Consider the following 14,822-nt stretch of genomic DNA (forward strand, 5'->3'; position numbering starts at 1 on the left):
CCTTTTATACCAGCTGCTATATATATATATATATATATATATATATATATATATATATATATATATATATATATATATATATATACCATGGTATTGTTGGCAAAAAATGTGATTGGAAAAGTTTAAAAGTCTTAAAGTTATATTTGCTTCCCGTGTGTGTGTGTGTGTGTGCGTGTGTGTGTGTGTGTGTGTGTGTGTGTGTGTGTGTGTGTGTGTGTGTGTGTGTGTGTGCAGACAAGCACTGCTTTCAGGAATAGCACAACTAACGTTTTAGGCAAAAAAATGAGCAGCGACTCGACTGGAAGAAATGTGATCGTTTTTGTTGGCACATTTCAAAAGCCCAAACTCTTCTGTTTTTGTTTTGTGTTCATGGTCATATAACTATTTATACATTTATGTGACGTCACTGCAGCATAGATATTCTATTAGCCCAGTTTGTCCTGGAAAAAAAGAGATGTAAATATGAGGTTATATCTGAGTTATTACAAGAGGAGACCTGGGGAAACGGCTGAATCCCTCTTTACATAAAGATCTTTCCAGCATTGATCAGCGGAGGAACTGAACGACCTTGTTTGAATGTCCTGCTGTTATGAACTATGTATAGGCACCTGTTACATCACAGCGAGACTATTTGGACAGCAACTGTAATATGTATACTTGTTTATGTACACAGAGAAGCTAATCTGAGGCCCCAGTCACATTTGGGTTGAACACCCTCCCTCTTCTCCTCAAACTCAGTACATTTCCACTCGCTCGCCCTTCCACCTTCCGTGGATATCTGCTGCTGTAAAAATGTTCAAACTTTCATACGTTTTCACCACTACAGGGTCCCTCCTGCACGCTCTGTCTCTATTAATCCATTTCACTTCCACATAACAAAAAAAAAAAGTAAATTTTCTGCCATCTGCCCCGTCGGTCATTAGTCCAGACCAATTAGCCCAGAGCGAACCCCTGACGCCCCCTCCCCCGATCCCAGGCTGATGTGCAGACCCTGAACACATTTGGCACATTTGGTGAATGTGTGTGTGTGTGTGTGTGTGTGTGTGTTTTCTGACCCACCCCTGTGGTCTGTCTGGCCAGGCCCCCCTCTCATTTACCAGGGAGAGCTGCAGGGAGACGGAGGAAAAGTGGAGGACAGTCTGAGATTCCAGGCATACCTGCAGCACCCCCCCCCCCCACCCCCCTCCTTCCTGAGACCCTGTGGCACCCACAAAGGGCTCATCAGGGGGAAAGGAGGAAGAGCCAAAGAAACCTCAGAAAGCTACACTGATCTGCAGAATGAAATGTGCTTCTCTGTAACCGGAGAGAGGGAATATGGCAGACGTTACAGAAAAGGACGATCAGTCCAGACATTAAATACCACTTAACCTCTTAAGACATCACATTTCGGGTTGTCCACGCTTGTGTATCTGCTTAAAGTGTCATTATACAGGACGCAGGAAGTGAGAACTTTACTCCACAACCACTTGCGTTTCAAGAAAAGACGTTAAAGCAGCCACTTCAAAACCAAATGTCAACTTCTTCCAGCGCCTCAATCCGATTCTCCGTCAGCGACCAAAGGCAAAGTGTTGCTTTGAGATGCTTCCTCGGGAATGACTGTTTACAATCTCTGTTTGTACTGGGTCCAGTCACTCCTGGGTGTTTGCGTGTCTGCGGCCGTGTGATGTGGATGCACAAGCTTTGCGGCTGCAGGGCATCTGTCTGCTGGTTAATGGTTTTTGGTAACAGGGAGGAAATAGGATCCCACATGAACGCAGAAACGCTTACAATAAAGATGCTGTCTTTCTGTTTCTGGAGGTTTTTAAGGACTTTCTTCTTCCAGGAAAAGTCTTAAACCTCTCACTCCCACTGAGCCTGTTCCCCCTTTACTGAAAGGGACCAATAAGGCACCTTCCCTTTTTTTTTTGGCAACACGTGGGATCAACCCCGGTCAAAGCCATTAGCAGACTACTGGAAGACCAGCGTCTCTAAACTTAGTCGACGTGCGTCGTCTGGATGCGCGTAGGTCAACACGCACACAAGCATACATGCAAATAAATAAACACTTTACAGAGTCGCACACAAACACAAGCTCAGGCGTTCTGAGGGGATCGCTCACAGAGACGTTTTATGTCCAGAGAATGAATGAGCCTGATGGTGTTGGGCCTCTGTGTGTGCAGCCAGCGTTTTCAGGGTTTGATGAATGGAGAAACACGTCGCTGCTTCAATATTGGCTCAACATTAACATTAAATCGGTCAGTAATGGGCAGACACATTTAGCATCTACCGACCATTCAAACGTGAGTCTGTCGATAACGTTATGTGAGAATGTGGTTCGTCCAGCAATAATCTCACACAGCCGGATCAGTGGGAAATGCCAAATTAGCATTTTGGTCCAAATGGAACCATAATTGACTAAATGCTGTTTTGAGGACGACTATAAACTCGTGTTTACGATGTTTACTGAGGTAATAAATCAAGTCATTTTCTCAGAGACTTCAATACAATCAGACTTATTATTGCCAGTGTTTTCAGTGTATGCTTGTATTCAACAACATAATTCAAGAGGAAAATATTGAATTTGTGATTTTCAAATGGATTTTCTGACATAATAATATTCCTTTTCCCAAATAATTATAACAATACAATAGAGTTTAGCATTCTGGATGTTTTTACACGATAAAACACGAAGCAGGACGTGTCAATAGAAAAAGAGGATTGTGCTGGTGAGATTATCCAATTACATACATAATAAAAATGTTAGCCTAAAAGTGGCTACTATTCATTATAAGTACCTTTACTGTTAATATTTGTGCTGTGGGTTATCTAAGTGTTAATGTTGGAACTTTTATTTGTCTTGGACTATGTTTTTAAACTGTAGTATGTGTACTTTTATTTCAGGTCTGAATACTCCTTCCACCACTGCATTGCTGCACGATAAAACCTCAGTCCAGTTGTTGCTCTAAAAGCAAGTGAACTTAAATCATCCAGGTCTCTGGATGATGCCAGAATCAGCTCTGGAACACGGTGACATCCAAACTAAATTCTTAAAACTATTTCATTTAGTTCATGTTTATTTGATGAAAGTGGAGTTTAGTTGTGTGGAAAAAGTCACAAGAGAAAGTTTAATAAAAAAAGATTTGTGCCATTTAGAGATGCTTCCTTCACAGCAGCACATGCGTTGGCATTCCCACTGGCAGCAGTTTCTCCTCTTTAAAGCCAACACTCATGTCCTGGAGATATTCAAGGAAGTAATTAAAGGAGATCCCCTCTTCTTCATCCTTGTTCTCACCATGAATGAAAGCCAAACAGTGAACGAGCTCCTGCTGCTGTTATTTGTTCAACGTGAACCACACAGTTAGGTGCAAAATACTAATCAATAACATTTTTTCCCTCCAAGCACAGTAACGTGTTACCTACTGTACACTGGGGGAGCATTAAAATAAAAAGGATTAAACAGCAGCTACTTTGAATCTGGTTATTTAAATTAAAGTTAAGTTATTAATATGATGATTACATGAATTAGTGGCTTCAGAAGTGGGATCTATAAACTATAAAGTCCCACAGGGGCCAAAGTGTTAGCAGCATAATACAAATTACAGAGCACAAGAATAAAGACTAAAGTTATAAAAATGGAAATCCGAACGTCATCATCTGATTTGGTGAAGATCATGCGACGTGATCGAGACTTCTTACCAATCTCCCATCTTCCCGTACTGCACCATGCCCTCCTCAGTCTTACCTGCTCATGCTTGGTGAGGCGTGTTTTGTTGTGGATGTCGGAGGAGACCAGGTTGAACTGCTGTTTCTCAGCCAGCAACCTCAACAAGATGACCACCGTCCGGCTGCCACACTTCCCCACACGGTTGTACACCACCTGGCTGGGGAACGGCAGCACCTGCAGACAATCACAACACAAAAAGTGTAAATTCAACTGAACAAAACTGCACATGAAAGATGGTAAAGGAGAAAACAACACGTGTAAAAGTGATACAAAGAGGGGGGAAAGCACGAAATCTAAGGAAAACCATCAAGTTCTGGCTGGATTCTCTCGTCTCTTCCCCTGTGACCTTTGACCTCGTGTTTCTCACATCTACTCTCCCTGGGGCTGGAGTCGATTGACCTTGCAACGTATTCCCTTCCAGTTACGTAACACAGGATCGAGCGTAGACATGCATGGTTTCATCTCCTCTCTTCATATTCCCTCGAACCTGATGACTCAGATACTCTGACGACTTCTCTGCAAAGTGACACTGACGCAACCCTTCAGTGTGTTATCACACACACATGCACACACACAAGCACGTACACGTCCCCATGACTCACTAATTAAACAAGCCGTGATTCAGAGAAATAAATCGGACGCGAGTGTGTAAAAAAAACGTAAAACTCGCAGCGTGACAGTAAATCTTTGCTCGCAAAGAAAGAGGAAGTGGAAGCTGACGTGCGTATTGAACATGAGACTCACTTTAGCACAAGGGCAGCAAGAATGCACTAATTTGGCAATTATCCCTGAGGGCCGACAAGGTTTACACAAGCGGCCCCTTAAGAATGAGGGCTATCCGAACGAATGCACCGGCGAAAAAAACAGGAGTGACAGAAAATTGGGGCCAGTTAGAGGAATTAAAGGGAAGAGGGAGACGGAGGGAGGGAGGTCACTGGAAAGACATCTGGAAGATTTCTTTGACAGAAAAGTGATAGAGATCCACCACAAAAACAAGATCCGTTCTGTGTTGCTATGAAAACCTCCTTCCTCATCACTTCAAATAAAGCTTGTGATATATTCTTGTCGGCATTCCCAGTCTGGAATGGCGATTGTGCATTTCCCAGGGGGGAGTCTGGATATCTGACAGCGAGTCTGACTGAGTTAACTACTTCGCTGGCTTGTGGGGTGGCTAGTTTACCAACAAATTGGCTAGTTTCTCAACTGTCTCAACTGCTTGTTCTCTCCCCGCTGTGACATTGAATTATCACGTAGCTTTAAGTTAATCCCGGGCCTTTAGCTCCGGCGCTGCAGACCGCTGATTTTATTCCCGTCTCCTCCGACAGCAGCAGTCCCACCCAGGTGCTGTAAATCCTGTGAGAGCCTGTTTTGCCAGGTAAAAAAGAAACTAACAGGATGGGAAAAAAAGAAATAGAGAGGGGAAACTAATTGGATGAGAAAATGACAGGCCATCACTGTATGTTTGTTTTCCCCAAATTAAGAGTAGTTTCTCGGATGTCATAAGATACTGAACCAGTTTGACGCATTGTGAAAGTCAGGTGTGTGTGTGTGTGTGTGTGTGTGTGTGTGTGTGTGTGCACTTAAGGAGGACCGGAAAAACAATTCAAAGGTGAAATCTGTGCTTCTACAAGCGTCCACACGTTGTTGTTGACAGGCGTGATTCAGCTTCACTTCCTGGAATAATGTCATCGCTTACTGTAAAGCAACATGTCAGTCCTAGTTTGAAGACACATAATGATCAAGAGCTGCAACTTCACTCACTTCTTTGGGAACATAGTTTGAACAGATGGGATGTTCTCTTTGGACGAGCAGTCCAACGTTCCTGAGTGTTTGCCAACTAACTAACAGACTTCACAGCTTATCACAATAATGAGTCGGATGAAATATATGCAGCGTTCCCGCGGCGATACGATGACACACGACTGCGTCAGGCGTCTAACAGCCCGGTGTTGGATAACACCAGAACAACATCAGAGCTGCCATCAAAAGTCCAAATCGCCCGTCGGCGTCTACGCCAGTGAAAGTGTGGCGACCTTTCCGTTTGTGCTATTGTTGCTCCCACTCCGGTAAGGTTTCTGATGCATGCTGGGAGAAATGTTCGCAGGGATTGTGTCGATAATCGATCCATGGTGTAAATAAATACTTAACAGGGCTGCTTTTTCCCCATGGAGTCGGATCGGAGCGCTCCGACTCCATAGTCAAACTGTTGTCGTGGTATTTACAGCTCATTGAGAAGATGAGTAGACATTTCCTCTTCCACTCACTCTCTTCTATTTGTTCGTCAGCGTCCCTTTTCTTTTCTAACGCTCTGCCATGGCACCAAATCCTCCGAATGCTCCGTTCTCTTTGGAGACATTCTCAGATGTGACATTGGTCCAAAAGACATACATGAACTAGTGACACTGGGAATCACAGAGTTACTCACGATACGATAATATCACAATATCATGGCCCGTGATAACGATGATATCGCGATACAGCGATATATTGCAAGAAATCATCTACGATATGTATCACGATACTATCTGAAGGAGAAAAATGCCAGTGAAACGGCAAAAGTAGAAATCCTATACTGTGTTTATTCACTTAATTATGGTGTCACAGCTTAGTCTAGCTTAGCTTAGCTTTAACACACTGATGAACATGTCTGTGCCATCATTCCAATATATCCATAAACTGGCAAAAGCAAGAGGAGTCATGAAGTCGTTACTCTGGTGAGGCAACATGGTAACAGGTTTAATGCATGGAATCAGGAAATAGTACCTGCATTAGAGCATGACCAATATATCGGCGGGCCGATATTATCAGCCGATATTAGGCATTTTCCAAACTATCGGTATCAGCATTTATAATGGCCGATAAATGAATATTTTAAAAGTAAAATAAAAACGTACGAAACACCCTTATAGAACTTAACAGAATTTGTCTCCAGTTTTGTTTTAAGTTATATTTATGAAGTCTTTTAATACTGGTAACTTTGTGTTTGGTTGTTGTTGTTATTGTGTTTTTGTTCAAAGGACTTTTATATCTTAAGTTTGTATTTTTATACATTTTATTTATCAGAACTTTAATATATTCTGATGTTCCTCTGTTCCGTTGTGACAATAAAATAAATATTAATAATTTTTAAACTGCATTATCATATTATTTTAGTGAAGACTCATAAATAACTACAAATAACTAATGTTAGGGAAATCTGTTAATGTTTTGTTAAGCGTTTTTCAAATAAAAAATATCGCAATATCGGATTTTTAAATCCGTTTGTATCGGTATCGGCCTTCAAAATCCTTTATCGGTCGGGCTCTAGCCTGCATTTTTTTTTTTAATATTTAATTAAACATCTCTGCAGCACATGAACAGATTCCCGTCTCCTCCAATCACAAGACAGCAAATTCGACGTGTCCTGGTTTGCCGCACGCCGGGACCACCACAGCACGCACACACTCATTCATCTTTCCTGGGAACCGGTACGTCACTGCCAACACTGCCCTGGGCTTCATTACTCTCCGTTATCAACTGCTCATCCCACGCTGGGCGGAGAACAGCGTGTTGAGGCTTCGGTCGGGGGCACAGCAGAGTCTCAGCACTTCCTGTCATTAATGATCCAGCCTCTCGTCTCCACTCCTCCACCCTGAGAAGGAGCGCGGGGGTCTCACTGCTCTAAGTAGCTGTGACAGCCGAGTTGTTTACGTGAATTAAGATGAATTGACTTTCAATGGACGGAGAGGAAATGGGGGGAAACTCTGACTACATTTCCTCAGGCTCCTTTACACTCGGGCAGAATACTTAATGCGTGTGACGAACGGAGATCGAAATGCTTTTGTTGGATGACTAATAATGTGCCAAACTCGCAAAGAGCATTAGGATAATATCTGGAAAGTATGAACTCACAACATCATCAAAACTTCTCCAACATGCTTCACTCGGTCTTCAAAGACATTTCAGCTTCACTGTCGTCATTCTTTAGATCAGAATTCAACATTTCAAAATAAATATCAAACTATAGCAGCTATAAAAATGCTCCGTTTAAGATGTAAAATGAAATGTAGACATTTCACACACGTGTAAAATGTAGAGGGTACATTCTTGCCATGCATCCGTACACATAAAGGCTCTCTGTTCTCTATTCTGAGAGCTGCGTGGTTTTTCCACGAGCTTTCATTTACGTTGAGCTTTCAACTCCATTTCTAATCTTTCCCCCTACATTTACCCAGAACCTCAGGCTCCCTGCGTGCACGCACGTCCATGAGACCCGCCTCGGCCGCTCAGCTGCAGCAGGACACCGACAGCAAGATAATGAGAGACGCGGGTTGACATCAGCATCGTCCGTCCGGCAGCGACGGAATCAATCAGTATAATCTATAATCGCAGGCCGCCTCGTGGTACTTTGTAAAGAGACTAACATTTCAAAGTCGTGAAACCAGAGTGGAAAAAAAATTAGTTGATTGATTTCAAAATAATAATAGTCTATATTGTATGTAAATTACTGGGTCATTTATTCTTCAAATCACATTAAGGTGTTGATGATGTCGTATTTGCATCTTTACTCAACTTTACTGCCTTATTTATTATAGTGATGGTCAATTCCAGACTCCTTTAGGAGAATATTCACTGTAATTATTAAAGATGAAATTATACAAGCCTGAATAGTGTTTGCAGATCTTCAGGTTGTGCAGAGCTCCTACAAGTCTCCTGATAGGACAACCACGTAGCCTGAGAGGGAATATTACGAGCAAAATAACAGTTGTGAGCCGACAGCTAGAGGTGATCCAGACGGATGTATTATCAACTCTGATGTTGAGTACAAATCTTCGAGGTGATGAATGTCTCGGCTGTAATTATTAAACAGCTTTAGAAAGGAACATGATTATTCAAAAGCTACAGAAATTAATCATAGAGTAAATTCGTCTTCATCAGCCTCCAATAAATTCAAAATGGATTCCAGAGCTTCTGTGTTTGTGTAAAAAATATGTAAACACTGGTTCAGAATGGCCTCAGGACACAGTCAAGCTGTCGCAATCTCAGCTTTTAGCGCAATGGAAAATGGTGGAAAGTATTCCGTTTATTAGACTTCATTTCTGTTAAATTTCTACGAGCTCATATAACGTTGTGAGCTTGGCGTCGGCAGCACGCGTCAAGTAAACCCACGTCGCATGAGCCCGCCGTAACGCAAACTGCTCCGCCGGTATCAGCGTTGAAGCGAGCGCTGCGGTCGTCTGGTTTGGCTCGGCGGCCAAATCAAATCTAAACAGTCGAGCCCAGATGTGGATCAAACAGAACAGCTGTTCATATCAGCCGCAAACCAATCCGTCACAGAGTGAAATGGAAAGTGTCAAGTTAGCTACTAGCTCAACGCTACGCCCCAACCAGGAAAAAACCCACTCTTCAATCACAACGGGAAGGGTGGTGGGGGGGGGTCAGATAGGTGAGAAAGGAGGTGAAAATAAGGGGGTGATTGATTCAAGAAGGAGATAATGAACAAGGAACAGACAGAGGAAGAAAGAAGTTGGCAGGGAGAGAAAGAGGGAGCATAGAGGAGAGACGGTCATACAGACGTGCAGCTGCCTGAATACAAGGCCTCTGTGTCAGCGCTGTGTGTGTGTGTGTGTGTGTGTGAGTATTACTGTAGCACTGAAGCCAGGTCTAGTTGGTATTTAGGGAGAGTTTGCACGCAGATCTTTCACACAGACCTAACCCTTATCCTGGCTGGACTGAACTGGCGTGGAAAACACAGGGCAGCACATCAGAGAGAGGCGGAGAGGTGGGAGGGGAAAGGAAAGGTCAAAAGGGGGGGAAAAGAGGAGGAGTGAAACGGGAAGTGAAACAGAGAGGTATAGAGGAAGACTTACTCTTGGAGCAGGAGGTCCGTGGTCATCTAGATATGTGGATTCACCTGCAGAGAACAAAGAGAAAGTGCATGTTAGGATTGTGACAAAAGCAAAGTACAAAAAAGTTCCTTTCACAGAGACCAGAGGACTCAAACATCAGAGCTAGAAAGAATGACGAGCATCAAAAACAGCTTCATCAGTCCATGTAAGTGTATGGTTGAGAACCCCGAACAGTGTGAAGAGAGTTCCCCAAAGAACATGAATCAAAGTCATTTCTTTGCACTTCTCAGTTCAACAATTTACTTACTTTAATAACGCATTTGTGTCCAAATTAAACCATTTTTGGGGGTTTTCTGATGAGCCGATGGGCGTCTTGTTAAAGGTCCCACTTTGGAAACTAGACAAGAGTTCACATCCCCAACCTCTTTCAATTAAATTTGTTTTTCTCTTTCCTTCCTGTGTATCTTTACCATCTGAGTTAATCTTTTTTTTTTCTCCAGTGTGCCACAGTTTCAGAAGCCGCTCTAAACAACAGGTGTCACCCTCCGTCACAGTCACCCACAGAAGACAGCATTAAGCCCGGGGACGTCACCACGTCTTTTCACAGTACATAAGCAAACACTCTGGGGCCGAGGGAACAACGGACATCATTCACGGCTGGAGAAAAAGCTATAAAGAGAAGAAATATTACAAGGGAACAATCTCTCCTTATGTCTGTCAACACACATTGGCACACACTTAAAGATATCGTCGCATGCTTTTACTGTTGATATAGTGGTGTGTGTGTATGCTTTGAATAATAAGTGTTACGCTGAGATCCAATCTGCCTCTGTTTGGCTTTCTTACAATATCCCAAACTCATGTACACACACTGCAGTCGCCGTAGCATCTGCTTGACTCTCCGTGTGTGTTGTGGCTCATTAATTCATTATATTCATTTATAAACACTGACACGGCTGAAGAATGCCGATGGAGGTTTGCAGCATCTGAGGTCACGGCAGGACGAGGATGCAGACATCTCTGCTCGTTCCTCTGTCATCCATCACGGACGACCATCCCCCCCACCACCATTCCACCGCCACCAGTTCACCGAATCCCGCGTGTGCTTCTCATTAGCATTTTGGGATCAGGGATGGGAACTCAATTTTTCCAGGGGACGAGGGTCGTAAAAGCTGACAGCTGTCCTCCACCCCCACCACCCACAGAGAGAGCAAAATGAACCTTCTTTACAGTATACTACACTCATTCACTCCTTTGTCTCCGGATCTGAGATGACACTTTCAAGGGAGACTTTGGCGTTGTGAAGAAATATTTAAATTCCAAAACAGGCCACAGCCCACAAAACTGTACCATCGGTTTATACAAATATATAGGAATTATATTTTACTAGTTCACTAGTATGAACATGATGTGAATGTGGCACTAGAGGGTTAACTAATGTAAGTAAGAAGTGAAATTCAAGAGAATTCAAGAGAATTTCCAATGAAACTAAGGTCAGTGTCCTTTCTGAACATCCGCATGCTTGTTTCGTTTGCTGTGTGTTTGTGTACGTGTGTGTGTGTGTGTGTTTGTGTACGTGTGTGTGTGTGTACGTGTGTGTGTGTGTGTGTGTGTGTGTGTGTATGTGAGTGACTGAAGGAGAAGCTAACCGGAGTGTAGCTATGCATGGGCCTGTAGCTAAATGGTTAATTGGATTACTGTGTCACAAGATCCGTGGACTCGCCTCTGACTAACAGCAGCTGCATAACTATTCCTAAGAACAATTATCACATCAATACTGCCAGATGAACACCATGAATCAGTAGTACTTTTATTTTTCAATCACGGACTTCTAAAAAGTCTCAAAACAAACATCCAGAACGGTTCGAGCACATAGCGGTGGTGTTGCTACATACAACCCTCGCTAATTAGGAATCACTACATTTTGCAAGTGTGCGTCATTTCCACCCCCACAATACATCTGCAGCGGGTCTGTCTTCATGACAAAAAACTGTATCAGATAAAAGGCTACAATTCTGCACAGCAAGACGTCTCCACAAATCAATGTGTTTTATGATTTTCAGAACAACACATGCAAGTGAAACTGTACAAGATGAAATATTAAAGGATGTGATTAGAACAAAATGTGAAACTCTGTGAAGCTGATTATTGCCCAACATGGGATTTTCTGCACGATTAAAACATCCCACGAGATATTTGATTTGGAATCTGATGAGGGGAATCTATCGCACGCTATTTTTCTTGCATATTTCAAGGACAACAAAGCAAATGTGTAATCACAACACAGGAAGTCCCTATCAGAATCAGAATCAGAATCAGAATCAGAATCAGAATCAGAATCAGAAACATATTTATTGCCAAGAAGGACTTTATACCAATGAGGAATTAGTCTTGGTGACTAAGGTGCATACATTGAGGCGAAAACAGCGACTATAATATATAGTTTATACAATATAATCGAACCGAGACATAAAGTGAGGGATGATTGACATCTTCACTGGAAGAAAAAACTAATCGGAGACGTGGAAAACAAATTCCGAGGTCTGGAATAAAAGTGAACTGTGATGTTGAAAAAGGTGAAACTGTGCCGTATTGAGCAGAATACCGTCACAGGCCACATTCTTTGGCACGGCGAGCTGCAAAGAAAACTGTGCACTGTTTAGCGATACCTATATTTGCTCTAGAGTAACCCATTGGGCTTCGTCCCCAGAACAATTCCTCCAGGCTCTTGTAGTTTTGGCCTGCGTGAGGAATGCTACAGCAAAGTTTGGGAATGTTATAAACATGTATTTAGAGCGTAGACCACTTTTGCTTCGTGAAACTGGCGACCTAGCTAAGTAGAGTTTAGGAAAGAACACATCCCAGAATAGGCCCCCGAGGTGGGAGGGGGGAAACACACAGGAATGGCTGCTGAGAATACGGCCAAGAAGATAGCACTATAGGGCTTTTTTCTGCGGGACGCGACGGAAGGCTACAGAGCTGGAATGTCCAAGACTAAACTCTCATCCTGAACCACATCCTTCTGTAGCTACCGAGGTAGAAGGTGTTCGCCTTCCAAAGTGTGAAAGGGGTGTCGGGGTGGACCGGCGAATAGCGATCTCATCTCCTCACTGCAGTTGAAGATTACATAACTCCCGCCTGATCCAGCTGTGTGAAACACACCCAGTTAAACTAGACACATGTCTATGGTTACAGTCCTCACAAAACATTTGGGCCATAACAGGGAGCATACACAAACAGAGTCAGGGTGTACATGTTACATTCGAGGCCTTCTGTGGGTGTTTGTCTGTGAAATGTGTGTGTGTGGTCACCCAACCCTTTGATTTGGAGCGAGGGAGTGGCCCCTCTTAAGACCCGTCGCTTTACCTAATTACAGAAGGGAGTTAAGCTCCGGGTCAGGGTCTCCACCCACTACGCCCTGCTCCGCATCACGCCTCAGTCGCTGGAGGATCAACAATGGTCAGACAGCGTTGTGATATAAATAGAAAAAAAAGGCCGCGTGTTATTGCAGGTGCCCGAAAGACCAAAACCTGCTGGGGAAACTAATTTGTGGACTCCCTAGCTCCCCTGAAATTTTGGTTTCAGAAAGGGAGTGGGACGACGCAGATGCATGCACATTGGCAGGCGGCGGGATGACTGTCAGCATGTCATTTGTGGACGCCACCGTGTATCCTGTATAACAGGGATTGTACCGCTGAAGTGATGACCCAGCAGAGCAACTCCGACTCTGGTGGAAAAGTAATGATGAATCATTTCCAGTGTGAGGAAAAGAGGAAACGGGAGTGACTCGAATGGTGAATCAAATCGTGCATGTTTTGCTACATGATCAGCTCTGTATTTAAACCAGCTGTGCATCTCAGAAAAGTTGGGATTTCACACTTGACAAAGTGGACTGATCTTCCAGACGCCGACTGGGTCATTTGATGTCTCTGAATGTGAAGCAAAGTGAATAAAATCAAGTGAGGGAAGAGTATGAAGGGTAGAATCACCCGGTTAAAAGCCACAAGTCATGGTGCTGCAGACTTCCTGGATCTAAAGCTACAGGGAAAAGGATTTCCATCACTTTAAGAATCAAATCACACGGTGTTTTTGCAGTATAATCAATTTCATTTAGGTGAGCAAAGTACATCGGGTGTTGCTCTTGGGACCGATGTGGCTTCGCATTTTTCCTCGGCAGTACACAAAAACAGGTATGAGGTTTGACCTTGCAAGACTCTAATCCATCTGGCAGGCTGTCACACAGTCTATGAGCACCGACTGCCTCCGCAAATCGAGCTTTGAAATGAAGAAATGAGCCATGAAGTAGAAAATTGTGCAAAAAAAAGTTGAAACTCTAATAGATGTCTGACGCCAGGCAGCCAAAGTAGAGGAAGTAACCACTCATCCGTCGAATGCTCTTCCTCTGTGAAATCTTGTAGGTCGTCGTGTCAATATTTGCCCCGAATTATGAGAAAGAATCAGACAATATTGGTAATCAGGATGTGATGCTGTCATGGATTTCTGATAAACTGCATGCTGTCCCCGAGAGCACAGGAGCTCTAACATTATTCCAAAGCATTGTTGTGTGTTTTATGAAAAGCATGTGGCACATTCCGGAGAAAAGGGCAAATGATGTCAGCAACACTCCAGAACAAAGAAAATATGTTTTGAGTAAAAACAAATAAATAAATAAAAATAAATCCAGATCCAGATGTGCAATGCGTGATAGAATAATGGCTGGGCCCCGCATCAACACACAACCACCACTCCTGACAAATGTGCACAACTGGAAGTGTCCCATAAAACGCTGGAGGCAGGTGCCCGACCCAAAACAACACAGCAAAGACAATATCGATGAAGGTCTGCACGCTGCAGCTCCCTTGACTGCAGTTTGTTAGAACATCTGCAAGTGAAGTTTTGAACTCTTGAAACCTAATTTGTGGATATTTTCATTGCATTCTTTCCATAAATACACATTATGAGGGGTGGAAAAGTCTAGAAAAGTGCTATAGAAAGGCGGGTCCATTATTGTGTCATCAAGTCTTTGACATATATATATATATATATATATATATACACACACATGCACACACACAGTAAGTTTACAGCCACCTTGGCTCCTCGGCTGCGACCGGGACAGAAGGTTCTGCCTGAGTGAGAGAAGCCAGACAAACACCCCGCTTTAATTGTTTGTTTACAGTACAGCCTCCTTGGCCTTGAGCCTCGACCGAACCAAATCACTTCTTTGAAAGGATCTACTTTTTTGGCAACGCAAGAATGTTTATCCCCCCCCCCTCCTTTTCATCATCTAT

General features: G+C 43.3%; 1 protein-coding gene across 1 annotated transcript in view; it reads right to left on the reverse strand.

The window, feature by feature from the left end:
• Positions 1 to 14,822, reverse strand: part of usta (uronyl 2-sulfotransferase a) — a 47,075-nt gene that overhangs the window by 14,021 nt on the left and 18,232 nt on the right. Inside the window, exons 2-3 of the mRNA XM_084030827.1 lie at positions 9,553 to 9,596; positions 3,722 to 3,877 (exon numbers count right to left, since the gene is read on the reverse strand). Of these exons, the coding sequence (XP_083886953.1) occupies positions 3,722 to 3,877; positions 9,553 to 9,596 (200 nt within the window). The remainder of the gene's footprint in view (positions 1 to 3,721; positions 3,878 to 9,552; positions 9,597 to 14,822) is intronic.

The sequence above is a fragment of the Eutrigla gurnardus genome (assembly GCF_963514095.1).
Source record: "Eutrigla gurnardus genome assembly, chromosome: 16".
Taxonomy (NCBI): domain Eukaryota; kingdom Metazoa; phylum Chordata; class Actinopteri; order Perciformes; family Triglidae; genus Eutrigla; species Eutrigla gurnardus.